At 35.2% G+C, this 22035-nt stretch overlaps 1 protein-coding gene across 2 annotated transcripts in view; it reads left to right on the top strand.

The window, feature by feature from the left end:
* LOC150099852 (uncharacterized) overlaps nt 1-16710 on the top strand; it is an 86085-nt gene extending 69375 nt beyond the window's left edge. For both annotated transcript variants that reach the window (XM_090404377.1, XM_090404378.1), the window contains exon 3: nt 16234-16710. In XM_090404377.1, coding sequence (XP_090260503.1) covers nt 16234-16463 — 230 coding nt within the window. In that variant the 3' untranslated portion in view covers nt 16464-16710. The remainder of the gene's footprint in view (nt 1-16233) is intronic.
* The last annotated feature ends 5325 nt before the right edge of the window (nt 16711-22035 follow it).

Genomic DNA, 22035 nt, shown 5'->3' with positions numbered 1-22035 from the left:
ATTAATAAGAGAGATAAAATTAAGGTAGAAGGATATAGAGAAGACTGGATCAATTTGGATCATACTTAAATACGTACTCTAATAAGGAAACAAAAATAGAAGGAGACATAACACCATTAAGAGTTTCTTGAAAAAGATACCTTCTGATTGTAGTGTTATCCTTGCAGCATTTAAGAACATTTTCAGTTTCCCTCTTGATTGAGTGCTCTTACAAATTGCATTAGCATTACGTGATTGTTTCTCACTGTAGAATCCTGTTCCCTTTTGAATGTTAGTACTGTTTTGACCTTTATCAAACTGATTCAGAATTTCCAAATTTGCCTCTGAAGAAGGGGATTTCCTAGGACTTTTCTGATCCTGTTCTTCTTCTTTTCACTTTCAGTTTCCTTTGTTTTTCTCTCTTTCTTTGACATCTTGCTCAAAGGGTGCAGGAGTTTTTGACAGATAATGATTAACTGCATAGACCAGTAGGCCTGTAGGAATGCAAAATGGACACCAAGCCACTGAGCACAAGGGACTGAGGTAGAAACAGGACACATGCTCAGAAGCTTCCATGAGCTTGGATAGGAAACAGCGATAGTGCTTATGTGCTGAAAAGAAAACTGTATGCAAAAATGCAGATAACAAAACCATGTATCACGATGCAGAACCATGGCATTGCTCTGAGCAGTCTCCTAAAGTTGTTGTAATTACCACCTTTGCAATTCCACATATATCCCTTCTTAATTGTCTCCATAACTGAATTCCTCTCCCACAATAATAATTACTTGTTCTTCATTGACTGAGCTTATTTGCCAATGCATACCAGCCACACTGTCTTTTGCATCCTCATCCCACAGCAACCTACATGGTGATTATAATTAAAGTTCACAGTTTGAAAGGCTCTAACTGGGTAACTACTCAGCAGAACAATTTAATACTTACATCAGCGTTTCCCAAATTTTTCCTATGACAGAACACTTCATAAATCCTGAAATTTTAATTTGAACACCTTGGTTAGATTCACAGCATTTAAAACCATTCCAGGCTCATATTAATATTAATTTTGATAATTTTTCATGGAACACTTATTCACTTTCCGCTGAACACAATTTGGGAAACCCTGACTTACATCATGATGTGTGCAGGAGTGGAATTTTATTTCGTGCAAAAACCAACATTAGTTTTAAAAGTAGTCACTAGCGTGAATATATGGTGCTGCAATACATGTAAATTACATATGTTATTCCTGATATGCAGTGAAACAGTGCGACTGTACCATTTATGCAAATCATAAATGTCCCCAATGAAGTATGCTTTGAAAGAAGCTTCTATAAAAGCAGGTATCTGCAGAATATGCCAGTTCATTGCCTACGGGCAGAAAATGTGTTAAATCACAATGTCACCATTACTGAAGGTTCATGCACTTCTCATGAAGTTGTTTTATCAAAATAATAGCTGTGCCTTTATGATGTAAAAAGTTCAGAACATTAAAGGGATTAAAAATGGGTCCTGTGGCTGCAAACAGTTACACAAAATGATCCAGACATTTGAAGAGACAGGTTCCCTAGATGTCAAACCTGACAGATGATGGAAACCCATTGAACAGCAGACAATGGAGAAAGTAACCACAGCATTAGAGGAATAAAGGATGGCAAATGTCAAAGGAAGCAGCAGCTCATGGCGTATTGCACAGTCTTTAGAGAAACCCGTAAGCTTAGTTCACAAAGTTGTAAGACAAATTCTGTGCTGTTATCCTTATAAGATTTCCCACGTTCAGCAGTTGCTTAATCCTGACTTGGGTGCATGAGAATGTTTGTGCTGCAGTTTCTTGTTTGGACTAAACTGGACAATGACTGGGCATGTAACATTTTCTGGACTGACGAAGCTCACTTCCATCTGGACTGTGCTGTGAATATGCACAACTGCAGAATTTGAGCAATATTGAACCCCCCCACATGCAACAGATTTCAGTTCATTCTCCTAAGGTCACCATTTGTTGTGGTTTTGCAGCAGAACTCATTATTGGACTTTTCTTTTTCGAAGAGCTCTATTCTGGTCTTGTTACCTGCACTGGCAAGCGATATGCATCTCTCTTAGCCAATCACATGATTCCAACAGCTTAACAGTATCACTTCCTGACTTCAATAGTTTTTATGCAGGATAGTGCCCCTCCTCACATCGCAATCCCTGTTAGCAGTTGTTTCAGACACATTTTACTGAGAACAGAATCATCAGGCTACAATTTTCGTGGGGATATCTCAAAAATGTTTATTGTGGACCTCAAGATCAGCATTACATGCCATATCCACATCATTTTGAGTGAAACTCTACTTCATGTGGTTAAGCATGCGGTTTTGCAATTTCAGCATGTTGCCGACAGAGGACAGCATATCGAATGTTGTGTAACCAAACAACGTGCTGCGTGTACCTTATGTTTTGTGATGTTTGGAATTACCCACTATGGTATTGCAGCACCATGTATCGCCCTATTGGCAATGAACTTGCAGCCATAAAATACTATTACAGCCATTCAGCAGAAGTTCAGAGAAGTTGAGGCATTGCATTCAAGGCTATTTGGTAAGATAGAGGCCAGCAACATAAAATACAGGGTGATTATAATTAAAGTTGATATTTCAAAAAAAATATAACTGGGTAACTACAGAGCAGAACTATTTGATATGATGACATGTGGCAATGGAATTTTATTTTGTGCAAAATCTACCGTTAGTTCTAAAAGATGCCACTAGGGTGATACTTGGCACTGCAGTACCACCCATACCACTATATTTTGGCTGCTGGCAGTAATACTCCTCCCTAGACTGTTGCTCTTGCTTTCATCCCTGAAAATACTCTACCCTTACTCATTATAATTCCAATACTGGCAAATATATCAACCTTCTCCTCCATTGGTCCATCTACCAGAATTTTGGTATCATTTAAATGCTCACTCATTGAGCCCATGTCATTTGTTCTGGTGAAGATCTCATAGTGCATGAATATGATTGTGTATGGACTTAGCATTCTTTAAATTGTAAGATAAATACCTAAACAGATTGTGTCAGAGAAGCCCTACATTGATTTTTGGTCTAAGAGGCTGGATCTTCAGTTGACTTATTCTTTGAATTCTAAAATATTCCATCTGAATCATTATGATATTTTACAACTTAGGAAAATAAATTTTAAGTTTAAATCCTCTAAAAATAAATCTAAATCCACTAATGCCTTTTATTCCCTTATAGGGATAAGGTGAAGTTGTTCTAGCCCTGTCTGACTTTTGGGGACCGAGTGGACAGTCCAGTCTCCACCTGTAGCCAGTCAGAGATAGCTGGCTGAAGACTATCACTAATTTTAAGCAGCATCCAGTAAAGATATGGGATTGAGTTTACTAGACAGGTTTTTTACTCCTGAGTTTTCAGCAGGGAAAAACCTGCTTGCCAGAGATAGATAAACTCAGGAACCATCTGAAGAAAGGCTTAGAAAAAGTTCCTCTAGGTGACTAGAATTAAACTTAGGTCTTTCTTTGGACAGCCTAACACTAATTTTAAGCAGCATCCAGTAAAGAGATGGGATTGTTACTGGACAGGTTTTTTACTCCTGAGTTTCCAGCAGGAAAAAACCTGCTTGCCAGCGCCAGAGATAGATAAACTCAGGAACCATCTTAAGAAAGGCTTAGGAAAAGTTCCTCTAGGTGACTAGAATTAAACTTAGGTCTTTCTTTGGACAGCCTAACAATGTGGAAGCAAACTTCACTTCCACTGAGCTACACAGGCTACTTGCAAGTTTAAGACATATTGAATTTTAACCTATAAACCATTTTAAATTAAGATCTCGTCTCTTATTTTTATATATATATATATGAGAGAATGATCATTAACTCGGTTAACACATATTTTTTAAAAAGAATTGAATGACTAGAACCGAGATTTAAGTAAAAAAGTTTTAATATAAAAACACAGCTGGTTTCGGCTTGTAACAGCCTTCATCAGGTGACATTATAAAAGAAAGAAAAAAGATAAAACACTGAAGCTTAAATAAACTATGAACATCATAGAGAGTCTCTATACATAATTGACATTAAATCGTTGTGGTTGTATTTAAAACTGTTCTTTCGTTTGTTGTATTGTTGGGAAAGTACATGCTAGTAGCATCTTGTGAATGCCTGTACATGATTACAGCTGAATGACTATCTGGGAGGTTGTAGCTCAAGTTATTATTTAGATGAACAGGATTGAAGATGATTTCCCTAGATTCCACGATTTTTCTCTCCAGTTCATCATTGCAACAGAAGATGTTAGTAGATTTTTCCCAGCAGACTTTGTGACTTTGGCTTTCATCATTAAGATTAGCCGAGAAAAGGATATGACTTGATAATGCACTGGCTCGCTGTCTCTTGTAAGTAATCTCCCTCGTGTTCTTCCATATGCAATTCAACAGATTTGTCTGTCTGCCCAAAATAAGGAATATCACAATCACACAATATTTTATATATACCAGGGTATTTGAGATGATGATGAGAAGGTTTTGGGTGGCTTATTAAGAAACGGATCTTTGGAAGTGGAGTGAACAAGGTTCTGATATTGTATTTTCTTAGAACTTTTGCTAATTTATGTAAAACTGTACTTATGTAAGGAATGGATATATTGCCTTTGAATCTATTTGTTTTTTCTGAACGATGTCTAGGAGGATTAACCCTGCAGAATCTTGCTGTACTCAGTGGCAGGCAGATCTCCATTTTTTGACACCTCAACAGTATGCAGCAGTCGTGAAGCCCTCAATTTCTAACCTGTGAATATCATTTCTAAGTTCTAGATAAGAAATTCACTGCATTCCACATTTTGACAGTATTTAGCAATAGATTAGAGCATACTGCTATTTGATATTCCATCCATAGTAAGTAGAAGGCAAGCCAACCATTATTCAGAATGTCTGTACTAATGGGGGGGAGGGTAATCTACTTTAAGGCTTGTTTTGGTAATCTTTCTGTTTTCATTCTTTGAACGTGTTCCATCCATCGAATATAACTCGCCCTCGCATATGACTCGCACCCCTGTACCCTGATTTTACTTTATGATAAAAGAAATTTAAAAGTTTTGCATGTACTGTACATTGCACACGAAAATAAAGTTTAACCACTTTCGTGTCAGAACAATAACTCGCTCCCTGCAGTAAACAACATGCCTTCCCCAACTGCAATTGGAGACAACTGGTATAAAAACGGCACTAACTTATGAATCACATGTCCCCTCCCACATTAACCATGCTGTTTAGACTTAAGCAAACCATATGTTTCACCGGCAAACACAGTATCCAACTAAAATCTATTGTTTTTAGTTAGATATGTGTGAGTGCCCCACTAACTCAAACACAAAGCTGCAATAAAATTTGTAAACGTGTTAAAACTAAGACATATAGAGTGAATGTTGTTAAGAAAGTTTCAGATATTATGGAATTTGGTTGAAGAAAATTAGCGTTTCAGCTCAAAAATGTCAACTTGACTTTGTTTTTTGGTAATGCAATCTTTTGTTAATACCGCACCAATCATATCCACATCTTCATAGCTGTTCTATCTCTATGCCTACCATTGCTGCCTATTTCACGTTCTCCTTTCACTTCTCAGACATTCGTGAGGGGTGTTCATTACGTATCTAAAATCTTGTAAATTACTTGTAATTTTTACTTGGAATAATGGGAAAGAAGATGACGCTATTTGGATAGATGACTTTGACGATGCACACAAGGAAACCGCTCTGGAGGCTGGAAGTAGCTATAACAAAGAGGAGATTCTTGGTAAGTCATCCCCATTTTCAGTTTTTTTTCTGAAAACTTTAGTTTCTAAAAATCCCCGCATATATCTCGCACCATGATTTTTTAACTTTAATTTTTTTGGGGAAAAAAGTGCGAGTTATATTTGAGTAAATACGGTATCGATTTATTCGTTTTCATACGACATTTATAGTTAAAATATGTATGCAACGACCTGCTATAATATAATTGCAGTAATAAAAATTTATATCGCAATTTTAATGTTAGATCCGTTTATAATCAATCGTAAACTATATTTATGCTTTCATTGTTAATTTTCAGTACGCTGCTGGTAGCGTACTGAAAAAAGTTGAATTCTATTGGCTACCAGCTGTTCATGTGACGTGCAACATACACACTCATGGGAATTCAACTATGAGTTTATAATTGCCTGCTACAGTCAATCAGTGATCTTTGAAGTCAGTCCGCCGAACACGATTCAACGACAGTCTTGCAGTGAGAGAATCCCTTTTATTATTATTTTTTATTTTTATTTGCAATAGTATCGTGCACTGGTCTACAGTTTTTGCGGTTTTATTCAAACAATTTTATAAAAATTGTTAATAATATTAATACTATATTTATTCACCGATGCAATGTCGCTTTCCAAGCCAACAAGAAAAAGAAAAATTGCTGATGAGAGGAGAAAATTTCAAGAAAAATGGAATTAAATTACTTCTGCACTGAAACATAGGACAAAATTGTGTGCATTATTTGTAACGAAACAATTTGTGTCGCCAAAGAATATAATATAAAAAGGCACTACGATAAAATTCACAAAGAACAATATTCACGCTTTGAGGGTAAACTGAGAGAAGAAAAATTAAGAAGTATGAAGAATTCACTTCAAAGTCAACAACAAGTATTTTCAAAAATTATGAAAGATAATGAATCAGCAGTGAGAGCCAGTTATGAAATCAGCTATTTATTGGCGAAACATTCAAACCTTTTAGTGATGGTTCCTTGGTTAAGGAATGTATGATAAAAGCCGGAAACGTATGTCCCAAAAATGTGCAAGTCTTTCGCGATATTTCTTTGTCCGAAAATACTGTGATCGAAAGAATAACCGAAATGGCAGATAATCTGCATGACCAGTTGCAAGAAATATCCACAAACGTACAGTGCTTTTCAATTGCACTTGACGAAAGTTTTGATATTCACGACGTGGCTCAAGTTGCTTTGTTTCGTCAAGCTTGCGATGACAATATGAATATTACTGAAGAGTTCTTGGAAATGATTCCCATTCATGGAACCACTACAGCGGAAGACATTTTTGAAAAATATCAACTTCCTCTAAACAGGCTCGTAGCAGTGACAACTGATGGTGCTCCAGCAATGACAGGCAAAAATAAAGGTTTTGTATCAAGACTTGCAGCAAAGTTAAAGGAAATGTATCCAGACATTCCAAAACTGCAATCTTTCCACTGCATTATTCATCAGCAAGTCCTGTGCTCCAAAATGTTGGAAATGAGCAGCGTACTTAAGCCTGTGACAAATACCGTGAACATCCAATCCAGAGGCCTCAATCACTGCCAGTTTGCACAATTTCTAAAAGACTTGGAGAGTGAATTTGAAGGGCTACCTTATTACACAAAGATTCATTGGTTAACTTGTCATAAGGTTCTAAAAAGCTTTTTTTAACTTTTAGAGGAGATCAAATTGTTCCTAGAAATGAAAAATCATGATGTTGCATTTCTTAATGATCAGACATGGGTACAAGATCTGGCATTCTTAGTTGATATTACAGGACATTTGAATGATTTAAATGTCAGACTTCAGGGGAAAGATCAGTTAATAACACACATGTATGATGCACTGGCAAGTTTTAAATGTTAGTTTTGTTTCCAAATCATTTAAAAGAGAATATTCTAAATTACTTTCCTATGTGTGTGCAGTTGAACAATAAGAATCAAAGTTTTATCTTTTCTCAGTATTGTCCCAAACTAGAAAAGATAAAAGAAGAATTTGATAGGCGATTTAAAGATTTCAAGGAGCAAGAAGAAGTTTTTTCGCTTTTTACATATCCTTTTTCCTTTAATTGCGAAAAAGCTCCTATTTGTATTCAAATGGAACTTATTGATTTCTAAAATGATTCCATTCTAAAAGCGAAATACCAAGAAGTTGGTGTACCAAAAATATACAGTTATTTAGGTCAAAAATATCCGGAAATAAAAAAAGTTTGCAGCAAATATTCAATGTTATTTTGGAAGCACCTATTTATGTGAACAATTATTCTCATGTATGAAAGGTAACAAAACAGCCCACAGATCAAGATTAACCGACGTCAACCTTTCTGCCATAATGATGGTCGTATGCTCACAATCTTTGAGTCCAAATTTTGACAGGCTGGTTAATAATAAATGTTGTCAAGTGTTGGGAAAAAAATAAAATACTGAAATTAAATTATTATAATTATATTATGCAAGTGTATATATATATATATATATAGAAGTATTTTATTTCAATGCAAACACAAAAAATTTCAAACTAACAAGACGCTCTGTAAATTTTTGTGATGGTTATTAATGAGAGTTTATACTTTTTTTTTAGAATGTATAAATATATAAATATTTGATTTATATAAATAAAATTTAATTTCGTTTTAATTTGGATTAAATGCTATCTATTGTAAATATTAATATAATAAAAATATTCTTTATATTTTTTTTTGAGTTGTCATAATCATTATAATATTATTTTATGTCTTGTAATGCTTAGAATAAATAAAATTTTTGTTATTAATTTTCAAATTTATTTATACTCATTTTTTCACTTCCCTTCAATTCTAATTAGCGCAGGTTTTTTTAGTCAAATATTTTTTGCGGCCCACTTGAGATACAGTTTTATAGCAAATGGTCTGCAATCTAATTTGAGTTTGACACTTCTGGCCTAGAGTAATAATAGAGGGGCAAGAGAAAGTCTGAAATATTAGGGTGTAGAATGATAGACGGTTAGTAGAAGTAGAGAAAAGGTTTCAAATTTTTTATATCATGTAACCAGAGGCTGTTTTTCACCCACATCACACTGATGAACAACCAAAAGGCCTATATGATGATACCCCTTCAACAGCTTAAATGTCTCAATTATATCCCCATTTGCCTTTTATCCACCAACTCTGCAGTCTCTGTGTCCTCAGCTATCCTAATAATCAACATTATACAGTCCTGATATAAAATTTGTTATCCATCTCTGCACCCTCTCCGAGGTTACAAAGGACAGTGCATTTATTCCTTGTGGTTAATATTCTCCTCAATGTTGCCTCAGTTATCTGAGATGTCTTCACAACCTTTGCAGTATATCCTCAAAACTTTAAATCTCTTCCAGTATAACTCCACCAAGTGAGCATGAAGCATCCTAACTGTGGATCCCAAATTTTAAAACCTTACATTTAGTTCCATTAAATTGACATACCCATTCATTTGCCCACTTTTCCAGCTTATTCAGATCCTCTTGAAGAGCCAAAACATCAGCACTGTTACTAATAACACTCCCAAGCCTCACATCATCTGCAAACAACTGAACATCTCCTTGTAGTCCTGTGACAATATCATTGACATAAAGATTGAACAGTAATTATGCCAAAACTCCATATGGAACTCTGCTTGTAACCTTCCTACTCCGTGATACTGCATCGCCCCCTCCCCCATATACAACTCTGATATCTATCAGAGAGCCAATCACCAATCCACGGACCTGCTATCCAAACCCATATGATGTAACTAAAAATCCAGAAAAATGCCCTACCCTTATCCACTGCTGTTGTTATTCTGTTATAAAAAGTAACCAGATTACCAAAACAAGATCAACAAATCCATGCTGGCCTGCATGAATAATATTACCCTCATGTGCCCATTTCTTATCTATTTCACCAAAATCTTAACAACTGCAGTAGAAATATAAATAGGCCTATAGTTTGATACCTCAATTCTACCACCATTCGTATGCAATGGTACTATCTTACTCTCCTCCCACTCTCCAGGAACCTGCCAAATCGCAACATTTTCGTAAACAGCCAAGTTAATGGCACAGTAAGTTCCATAGCAAATTCTCTTAAAACATTGTGAAATTCCATTTAGTCCCTGTGCCTTATTGACATTTATGTACCCAGTGTTTGGAATACATCCTCTTCTAACCATATCTTCTTATATTCCTCATGCAACTGTTCTCCACTTCTCTCTTTATGTGCCTTCCATAATCTCTTTTTCTTCTGCAATTGACCTTTTATTCCTTTTTTGTCATCCACTTAACTCCAGATTGCTTTAGCTTCTTCACTCGAAGTACACAATCTGCCATTGCTGTCAACAATATTTTCTTAAGTATGCACTAATGACCTCTCTTCCTTCAAGTTCTTTCATCTATTGTACTGCTGAAAGTGGGTTTCTAAGTCAGTGATAGTCGCCTTATAATTCCACATAACTTCCTTCTGTTTTGACACCTCCACATGCCTATTCATTCTCCCAGTCAGGATTGAATGGTCACTCTCACCAACAGGGGGCAAGTATGTCATCTCAGTCACAATCAGATCTTCTGATGCTATTACCAAATCCAAAACTCTTGATTCTCATGTTCCTTCTACCACATGCTGCCTAAGACAGTTGTCCCTTAAGAAATTCAAGAATTCAATTCCCTTATTACTCTGCATACTGTTTCCTCTGCTTAGTTTACATCACTACATTTGAAGTCTCTCATAACGATCACTCACTTTGCACTTTCTAAACTTATTTCCCTAAACATTTCCTGCTTATCACCATCTGTATTCCCTGGTCTATAGCAAAATCTCGCTAAATATCTTGTCTTATAAACATCTATCTCGCACCATTTACTCTCAAATCCATTAGTGTTATTTCCACAGATTCTCCACCCTGAGAGCACAAAATTAATTTATCATGAGTAACACTCCACTACCGTGTTTACCTTACCTATCTTGCTGAAATATGCTATATCCTTTGATTTTTGTCCCTGTTTGAACATACTCCTCAATTAACCAAGTTTCACTGATACCAACAAACTTTGGAGAGACGGCATTCGTGAGTCAAGCGCAGTGATATGTATAAGAAGAGTTCCTGATTGGGATAAGTTTTTCTAGAAATAATTAAATATATATGCATAATTGTTTGAGTAAGAGAGGCTGTAAAAGTTGTGCGCTACTGGTTTTATTAGTGTGGGGGATTTTTTTTTTGCCAAAACTTAATTACGAAATCGTTATTATTAGACTTAGTAACCTGCAAAAAATGGCGGTGGCATTGTCATTCCATGACTTTAATTTAGATTTCAGTTGTTTCGTTAAGTATGAGGTCTGTTATATGTATTCTTTCGATTACATATAATCGAAATCGGGGTGTTTGGAGGAGTAGGTTTTTTACATGGAGAATTGTCAGTGAATGGAATGCATTACTAGGATGTGTTGATAATGCAAGGAGTGTTAAGAATTTTAAGATTGGGTGTGATAAACGTGTTGTCAGTTGAACGAACCTGAATTAATGAGTCTGCCGACTCTATGGAGAATGTAATAATAATAACAATATCTCATTCCATTTATTCTTAATGCTTGCTCCTAGCATTTGTATACAGAAAAACCAGTGCATTGCCAGTATTCTTATAACCATTATTACTCCCTCCCCCAACATACTCCACCTGGCTCTGTAATATAGGTGTACCCTCTCATTTTGTAAGTCACTATCTCCACATGAGCCATCCTACCAGGTTCCACCTATGCAATTCTAGTTTCCCTGGCCTGACACACTCCCTTGCCCAGAAAACAACAGTCTCTCCAAATTTCTGCATCTGTCTTCATTCTAATGTAATTCATCTCTTGCATACAGCCCTCTCCTCAAATGTACTTCATGTATCTACATATTCCAGACCTCTCTTCCACTACATGCTTGCTATCATCTCATTCATTATCACTGCTTTTTTCCTCCACTCCTCATTATCATACAAGATCAACACACTCGCTATCTTTCCTCTGACACATTTCCAGTGCACGATGTCTAACATCATCTTCAAGCTAGATGATTAACGCTTCCTCTCAGGTCATTCATCCCGATCATTACTATCATCTCCTCTACACTTTCATCCCTATTCACTGCCATTGCCACACTCTCCATCATTCCACCAGACAAGTATTCCTCTGCCACAGTACTCTGCACACCCTCCAAATCATTGAATCTCCATATATGACACTCCAAACAGATTAATTCATCCTTCTCTCACTGGCATTCCTGACTCTTATGGCTTCCAGTCTCTCTCTCTCATTTCTCTCCCACTTTCCCTCCTCCCTCTGTCCCTTTCTTCCACACTCTACTGGCTTTCTTCAATTCCCCTCTCTTCCGCTGTTTTACTCAGTGAAATTATCTAAACATTGCTTTATGTTGCTGTTATAATGTTATAAATTGTGTTCTGATAATGTTATGAAAACGCTTTTGCAACTTTTTTTGAGAAAAATTTTTAAATCTAGTAAATTTCATTCCAATTAAAAAAAATTGGAAAAAAATGTAACAAAACATTTAATTGAAAAAATTAAAAATGTCTCTTTTGGGAATCTTCTGAAAAAAAAACAGTATAATTAACACATAAACGCAACACTATCCATTACATTTTTAAAAATTATTAAAAATCTCGAATATTATAAAGAAAAGTTTATTGAAAAATGTTTTCTTTCACATGTTCTAAAACAAAACACAAGCTCATCTGTGGAATCACTGTTTATTAATTTGAAAAATGGTGCTGCATTTTCATTAAGATGGGTAAAGAGATCATAGTTGTTCTTATGTTTGGAGAAAGAAAGTCAGGAAAAATTCCTCCTCTCTTGATGTTGTCATTGGTATGTCACACAGCAAAAAAATTTTGGATTCTTGATGTGGAGGGATAAAACCTTCTCATTCTTCAAGAAATTATCAATTTATACCTGTTTTCAGTTTATATTAGATGTGACACCATGTGCATTGCAGTTGGAGAATGTACTCAGTGGAGTCACACTTGGGCAGTTTTTTAAATTTTCATGTTAATGACATTGGAGATTGCTTTAATGGAATATTAACTTTGATAATGAATCTAAGCTGGGAATATCAACAGTAACTGAAGCTGGCACAAAGTTCATGGAATAGGATTTGAGCAGATAGGTAATAATGAATATCATTTCATAGAACCCACATTATTTCAGACAAATAATATACTTTGTTATTCTCTTTTCATCGGATGTTGTTTATAATTAGTGATAGTCTTGAGCCAGCTATCTCTGATTGGCTTCTGATGTAGATTAAACTCCTCCTCCCCTCAGTCTCCAGAAGAAAACAGCCTTGCCTACTCTATATAGGCAAGTAAAGGTGATAGCATATCTAGTTAAGGTTATGCATTTTTAAATTTGAGGGGAACATGCTATATATTACATTGATGAAACTATGAAGAAATTTCAGTGCAGAAATAATTTGATTATATTGAAAAAAAAAAAAAGTTAAAAACAACACAAAGGATTACTGCTGTTTGAGAAGGACACCTGTGAAGGGAGCTGTTGTTTTTGTTTATAGAATAAAGCTTTATTACTGTGATATCTTCATTTATGTGCTCTTTGATCACTTGGACATCTTTGGAAATAAAAAAAAGAAGTAGAAATTATTCAAAGATGGATAATCAAGAAAGTACATAGTACATATATTTGGTGTATGGAATGTTCATTGTGTGGTTAAATTGTTTGTAGATTACAGAGACCAAACAGACCAAAATGAATTAATTGCATTTATTAACATTAACATATAAGTTAAACAGCAGTGTTCCCAGAACAGACCCATGTGGTATTTTACTGGTGATCTTCCTCTTTTGGGATTCCCCCCCATACACAACCCACTGATACCTATCTGACTTATTAATTGCTTATCCAATCCCATCCATTTTGGATTAGTTACCAGCTTGTCATGTGGCAGTGTGTCGATGGCATTTAAAAAATCCAAGTATATCACTGTATTTGCATCTCTCCTTACTTGTAGAATGTAAGTAGATTGCTGAAACATGACCACACCTTAATAAACGCATGCCAACCATCTTAGATAGTACTGCTATTATCAACCCAGTTCTGAATTCTAGTCCTCACCAACCTCTCTAATTCCTTAACCACAACCTCAGACATTTAGGCCTATAACTTGTAGCCTCAGGCTTATTTCCTTTTCTCTCCCCTCTGTAAAGTGGGACAATTTTATCTTATTTCCACACCCTGTTGTTAATGTTAAACAATGGTACTATTAATTCCTTGAAGCATTCCTTCAAAACATGCAGTGATATATTGTCAAATACTGCTCCCTTATTAACATCAAGTTTACCTCCTACTCACTGACTGTCAGTCTCTCCTTCACCATACTCTTTATAATCAAGCTTCTCATTATGTCAGATTCATGAGGATGAAATATCTGATAAACTTCTCTCATTGAATACCTCAACTATCCCTTGTAGCAGTTATCAATCTACCATTGTTATCCACTAATGTCATCCTCGCATAATTTGGCCTGGTTGGTCAAGTGATTAACATACCCACTCACCAACCAATAGGCTGCTGGTTCGAATCCCACCATGGGCTTAGATGTTGTGATTGTCTTTAGGTGGGAGAGGAATTTCATCACCTACTGTGAGACCACTGCCTCATTTATTGGAAGCCTTGAAGTGGCTTGAAAGAATTTCATGGTTGGTCTCTAGAACAGGGTTTCTTCACTATATAAAAATTACAAAAAAATGCATAAAATTGATAACAATAGGGGGGGAAAAATCCATAGCCTACCCACAGTACAAAATGTGCTATAGGTTTGCTAATAATCTTTCGTGGATGGGAGCAACAGAAAAAAAAAGTATTCAGTTATTTCTTCTACTTGCCACAAATCAAAACAAATCCACAAGGATTTTTCTTGGGTTGATTGGCTGTTTTGTGTACTTTTGCTGTCTTTACCAACTCCACCTTCCTAGTCTTCTCTTTGTACTCTTCATGCCACTGACTGTTACCAATATTCACCTTGTGTTGTTGCCTCTACAATGTCTTATTCTTCCAGATATGCTTAATCCCTTTATTTATCCATTATACTCCTACCCTATTTAGCCTTTTCACCTTTGGAATACACTAAGACATTGCTGATGTCAAATATCTCTTGATCAGTGCTCAAGCAGCATCTCTCTCTTTCCTTTATGTCCAACTCCTATTTCATTGCTATTGCTCTCATTTGTCTCCTGAGTTTTTCATAAGCACTGGTCTTTATAGTTCCACATACATCCCTTCCTCACAGAAGTTCTTATATGACTTGCTACAACCCAGGTGAACACATCATTATCCCTCTCACCAACTCCAGGAAGATTAGACACTTCATTCACAATCTTATTCTCTGATGAAATGATCGGATCTAAGACTCTCAACCCTCTTGTGTCCTCTATTATATATTGCCTAAGATAGCTGTCCCTTAAGTATTTCTTGAGTACTTAAGTACTCAAGAAATTCATTCTCCTTATTCCCTGATGCTATCTCTTTATTTGAATCCGTATTGCCATAATTAAAATCACCTATAATGATGAGCTTTTTCTTCCTCACTAAGCCACTTAGCTTATACATTTCTTTTTTCTCTACCCTCCACATTCCTTTTATCTATAGTAGCCTAACTAAATATCTCATCATATCAGCTTCCACATCACAATATACTGCTTCAAAATCACTGCCACTATTTTTCCCCTTGAATTCAATCCTGTGTGGACATAATTCACCTGCTATCATTAGCAACATCTCTTACCTTTCCTTTTTATTCCAGTCAATTTATCATTCTCATCCAACCATATTTTACTTAATCCAACTATTTTCAGGTGAATAAACTCCATCAACACAAGTTTCATTTCTTATAATCCTGGCATTCATAAATAAGCATGGTAATTCATTTCTTGATCCAGCCCTGCATCCAGTCACTTTATCATTCTAATCTACCGATGTTTCACTTATTCCAACTATTTTTAGGCAAATAAACTCAATCAATGGAACAATTTCATTTCTTATGCTCCTAGCATTCATAAATAAGCATAGTGATCCATTTCTTGATCATACCCTTCGTGTAACTGCTCCATACCTGTTCTTGTCTGCTCACTATCATAATCCTTTGCCCATATATCCCCCCTGCTCCCCCAGATTCAGCTTCTCCCTACGCATCCCAGGCCATTCCATTCCTTTCCTCTGCTGACCATTTCATACATACATTCATTATTGCTTTCAGAATCATGAGTATATTCCTTGTGAAACTTTTTTCTACATACAGCACAAACTATCCATACTTAATTCAGCAAAAAATACATCCTATTAGATCAAAATGAATTGCATTTATTTTGTGCTCATTTTTATCCTGTTTTACAGTTACCAGTTAAAAAGTTAATTCGTTGTTGCACCCAACAGTGAATTAACTATTTTATTAAAATAAACTATTTTATTATTTTTTTTAGGAACAATATTAACATTTGGTGTGCTCATTCTGAGTGGAATACTGATTGCTATTGGATTCATAGCTGCAAGTATTACTGCATCTGTGGCATTTGTTTGGTGGTTATCAACAAAATTTCACTATGTAATTTGTGGGAAAAAACATTCACCCAGCATTAAAAATACTGCTTTAAATAACTTAAATAATGATGTTTCATCTAATAATGATAATATTGCATCTCGTTTTGCATAATATTGTAATTTTGTAAAATTCAAAGTAGACATTATTCTACTTTAAAATTAGCTTCGTTTAACAGTTGCAGGTATTCATAAGTATATAAAATTTATGTTTTTTGTATTTGTAAGATGATTTTTAAACAAAAAAAATCATTATTATGTTAGTATTTTATTATTGTTGCTGTTATTATTTTCATTACTCCTTTGGTTTGTATCTCTGGTGAAGCTTTTGAAAGTTCATTTGAATATAAGCATTTGTGAAATTTTAGTCCTATAAGTTTTTTTTTTTTTTTTTTTTGATCTGAGTGTAAATTTTAAAAATAATTACCATGTTTTTTTTAAAAGGATATCTACTTTTGCAAAATTATCAGACTTGCTTAGGTAATTTCTAATTATTATAATTATTTGGCTAAGATTATAATGGTGGAAAAGTTTGAAAATGATAATTTTTCATTACATCTTAGTCAGATTAAGTTTCTAACTGTTGTTTACAGTCCTGCTAAATGTTTTTTTTTTTTTAAAGCTCCAGCTCATATATGTTACGCTCGACAAACCTATGTGAGTGTAAATTAGTCTTTGTTATCATTCAGAGTGAAAGTGTTCTAGGTATATAGTCAAATATGGAAAGTGTGTTTGATTTCAGTCTAAATCTAGCTACCTTTGTCAGAGAGGGATGCAAGTAACTTCAGTATTAATTAAGCATAAAAATTGTGAAGAAATACATAACTCAAGGTAAAACAGTAATCAACATATCCTTAAGTTTTTGGAAGGCCAGTGTTTTAAGAATTTTGGCATCTGACTCATGTAGCTGTGCTGTTATATGAAAAGCATATCTTATTGAGATACTGTGATGAGAAACCAACCTTTTTTTCTATTATTATTAAATAGCACCAAAGCAAATGACGAGATTCTACTTCAGCATGCAATAATTATTCATATTAAGTGTTTTTCAGTCTTCTCACCAATACTTCATCTTCATTCTTTTTGCATGATTTTTGCCTTTCATATAGTGTCATAACTGTATAATGCATAATAAGACCATGTTTGAGCCATATTATTATCATTATCATTGCCATCAGACCTCCATGGAGTCAAGAGACTCATCGCAGGAGATCCCACTGTCACATGCACAGCTCATCATACCTTGACTTTGCACTTGCCACACTTTCAGACAGTGCATTCCAATCTTCTACCACTCTCTCAATGCAAAAAAATTGATTTCTCACTCCCCTGTTCATTCCTTCCTTATATGGCTTCCAGGGATGGCCTCTTGTTCTAACCTTGTCTCTCTCTCTCTCTACTCTATGCAAAATGTCATCCATATTAATCTCTTATTTACCCGTTACCAACTTACGTCTCAATCATGTCCCCCCCGCCTCCTGTCCACTAGGCTTTGTACTTTGCATTCTCTCAATCTGTTCAGAAGAAACTGACTTAGTCAATTGTTTCTGAATCCTCCCTAACAACTCATCATCATTTGCAACCAAATCGGCACACAATAATCTATATGGAGTCTGATCAAAGTCTTGTACAATGGAATCATGACATCCTTCATCCTTACTTCTGCATGTCAGGTTACTTCTACGTATAGCTTTTAAAACACTGAATCTTTGAAAACTTATGGGTATTGTGATTGCTATTTTACTTTGTATTCGTATATTCTGTCATAAACTCTATGTTTGTTTTTTAGTATCGTTCAGTTTCTTGTGTTTTGACCTGATTAAAATAGTTAACTTAACTAGGAAAATGTAGGAAAATGATCTAAAAAAAAAATGTTTCGACAAGATATGTTGATTCCTTTCCATTTTTGATGGTGGAAAGGTGAATTTTTTTAATGTAATATTAGGAACATGTCAAGGTATACTTTTATTATTACACGACACCTCCAAGGACTCGCCGTGGACTCATGATCAACATTCAAAGTATTCTCATATTGCATTAGTTATACTTCTCAGTTTTCTTCATATTGTAAATCAGTCAACCTAATTTGCACACAGCAGCCCAAATGGGATTTAATCAAAGCCTGGTATGGTGTTAAAACCATGTCCTCTTTATTTCTTCCTTCCACTGTCCTTGTGTTATCATAACAATGACTTGCAATGTGCTCTTCACATCACTAGCTCTGTGATCTCTGAGCTTCAATCTCTGTTGACCATCATCACTCCTAGATCCTAAATGTCATACTTTTCCTGGAGCAGATCAAGTAGTACATCATGCAGCATTTACTTTTTACATTTGGAAGGGTGTTGAAGCACTTAATGCCATTAAAACAAAAGTCTTGCTTATCTGTCCAGGCTGAAAGTCTAATTAGCCAACTGAACATTCCATTTCATATCACATGAAGTATTATTAACAAATAATTTCAACATTAACAGCTCAAGAACAAAATCCCTGGACATTCCATAAGATACTGTCATTTCCCTTTTCTGGAACGTTGTGCACATTACTGTTTATTTTATTTATTTAATTCTTTTATATGATAATCCCCAAACACTTATGAAAGGTCACAAGACCTATAACATTCAAGTGCCATGTGTGGGAAAGCGATTAAGGAGAATAATATAGCCTGTTGATATGTTTCTTAAAGAGTGGGAGGTTGTACTCAGCGAAAAAAACAGTATAGGGGAGATCGTTTCAAAGAATAGAGGTGGATGGAATGAAGGAAGCTGATGAGAACTTTGTTCAGTGGAACTGGATGGCATATAGGTGTTGGCCAGTGGCTTCCCTAGTTCTTACATGGTTAGAACAAAGTGGAGGAATGGCAGCAGCCAATGCAGAGGAGCAATGCCTATGCAAGTACCTGTAGAAAAGGCACAGCCATCGCTGAGTTAAGGGTCATTTATTAAGTAGATTTCTCTCTTCTGAATATCATCAAGAATTCTTAGGGAGGTCTTGGGTGTTCCACTCCAAATGTAGGGATAGGAACAGTACTCAAAGGTTGGTCATATCTGAGACTTATAATGTTAGGAGTTGAGAGGAAGAAAAATAATTTTAGAATGGAAACTTGCTTCTATCTGTAAATCTCTATTTATAAAGTCTAACCAACTCCATCTCCTTCACTTCAAAGTTCAAAAATATTACTAGTGAGCCTCCCTTGTCTCATTCATTTGTTACTTTATTATAAAATGCAAGTTAATTGCCAAAGCCAGACCTCTCTTCACATTTTGCAAGCCTGTGATAACCCTTATAAAGAATCCTATGCTTATTACCCAACCTTGTATTCTAATCATTACCAGCCTTTGAATTCAGTACCTTAATCACAACAGCAGAAGGAGATATTCATACTAGTCTATAATTGAAAACCTTTGTCATAATACCACTCTTGTTCTATGACATGATTTTGTCTTTTTTTAAAATCCTTTGGAACCTCTTTTGTAAGTCTTTTATTAAACAGTCACATTAAGAGCATTGTTGTTATCTTCATTGCACATTCCACAAAATATGATATCATTCAACTGCACAGTCTTATTAAAATCAAGATTGTCCAACACTTCGTTCACTTCTAATTGTTCTGTTTGCTTCCTTTTGGACTTTTTACATCATGACTTATATATATGAGTGAGAATGATAAGTATAATATAATAATATTTTAAATATAAATAAAACAAAAAAAGTTCTATATTGAATTAGTTACATATTTTTTTTTCTTCCTCAGCTATACGTTTATATATATATATATATCTTCACATCAGGAGGGAAATCATCATATAGTAAACTAATAATGTCAGATGGCAGAATGTTAATGCTTTCTGCCATCTGACAAAATACTAATGCTTCTTCCAGGATTCCCAAACCTGTCAGCCATTCCACTTGTCACAGGTACTAATCTTTAATCCTTCATGAAATTATTAGCTGGAATCAAAATACTTTGTATAAGTTATACACCCATTTTGGAAGGGCTCCTCGTATATGGTCTATGTAAAATTCATAAAGAAGGTTGTCCAGTAAGACCCATTGTGAATTTTATTGGCTCTCCCACATATAGAATTGCTAAATTTCTTTCACATTTATAAACTGTCCATATTGGACAGTCCAGCTCATTCATGAAGAATTTCACACATTTTCTTGAAAAAATCAAGAATTTATTATTATTATTATTATTCAGGTCTCCATGGAGTCAAAAGACTCATCGTGGGAGGTCCTTCCTAAGAACATAAAGTCTGTCAAGACTCATCGAGGGGAGGTCCCCCCCTCCCCTAAGAAACACAAAGTCTATCATATTCAAATACAAAAGTCAAATATGTTAGTTAGTCAGTTTGACATTGTTTCTCTATTTACCAACATTCTGCCATCTGACATTATTACTTTACTATATGATGATTTCCCTCCTGATGTGAAGATATTTGAATTTGCTATACAGTCAACTGGAAAAACAAAGATCTATAGACAGGTTGAAAGCATTCCCATTGGTTGTCCTCTGTTTCCACCTTTGGCAAAGTATTTTTTGAACTATCTGGAAGATGCCTTGTTCTCATCCATTCATCCCCAACCCTCTCTTTGGTTTCATTACGTTTATGATTTTTTTGCTGTTCTGAAAAGGAACTTACCACCTTCTGACATCAGATCAATAGCCTTCACCCACACATTCACTATGGAAAAAGGAAATGCTGGTAGTTTACCATTCCTGGACATCCTTCTTCTTACTTTCTTCAAAGTACCAGTCTCTGGTACTTTGTCAACCAGTGTTTATCAAAAACTTACATTTACTGGCAGATACATTCATCAAAAGTCTGCTCATCACACCTCTCAAAAAACTAGTGTTTTCAAGTCTTTAATTAATAGAGCACATAATATGTGCTCCACTTCTTCAAGCTTGCAACAAGAACTTCTCACTATCAAACCTGTATTGGAATTAAATGGTTACAGCCCTCAACAAATCAGTAGATAATTGACTCCTATCTTCCAATACCTAAGGATTCTTCAGCAGACTGCAGGATTCCAATCCCTTATATTTCTGGCATCTCTGTCCTATTATTAGAATTTTGAAGAAATATCACCTTATTTCCACATAATTTCCTATCAACAAAATTTCTCATCTGTTACCATCTACAAAAGACATACTGCCACCTCTCTCTTTAGCTGGTGTTTACCAGATTCTTAATTTGACATACTTTGGGCAGACAGGCTTTGGAAAAAAGAATAAATAAATATCAATACTACATTGAATACATGAAACCTCAAAAGTCTGGTCTGGCACAGTAACAGTATTCACACTAAACACTATTCTGTGGAATGAAGCTTGTCTTCTCCATAGAAGCAGTGTTAAAATTACCTAATACAAACGTCATGTGAACTTGAACCAGCCTTTGTTCTGCTCACTGTTCCTCCCTTCAATCAAAGTTCCTAAATTTAGAAAAATGCATTGAATGCTTGGAGCAGTACCTTGCTGCTATCGACAAAATATTCTCCTTCAAAATCCAATAAATTGAAACCAAGCTAGAACTGATCCACAATCAATGCTTAAACAAAAAATCACCTGCCACCAATACCAGCCAGCTTCATAGCCTAATCGCATCAACAATGCATGTCAATCAAGGCTGAAAATGAAAAAAAAAAAAAAATCCCATTATCCTCAACTTCCACCGAAA

The sequence above is a fragment of the Typopeltis vanoorti genome, chromosome 14, assembly GCF_054136105.1.
Source record: "Typopeltis vanoorti isolate ZY-2024b chromosome 14, IOZ_Tvanoo_1.0, whole genome shotgun sequence".
Taxonomy (NCBI): Eukaryota; Metazoa; Arthropoda; class Arachnida; order Uropygi; family Thelyphonidae; genus Typopeltis; species Typopeltis vanoorti.
This window is presented reverse-complemented; position numbering and strand designations above follow the sequence as displayed.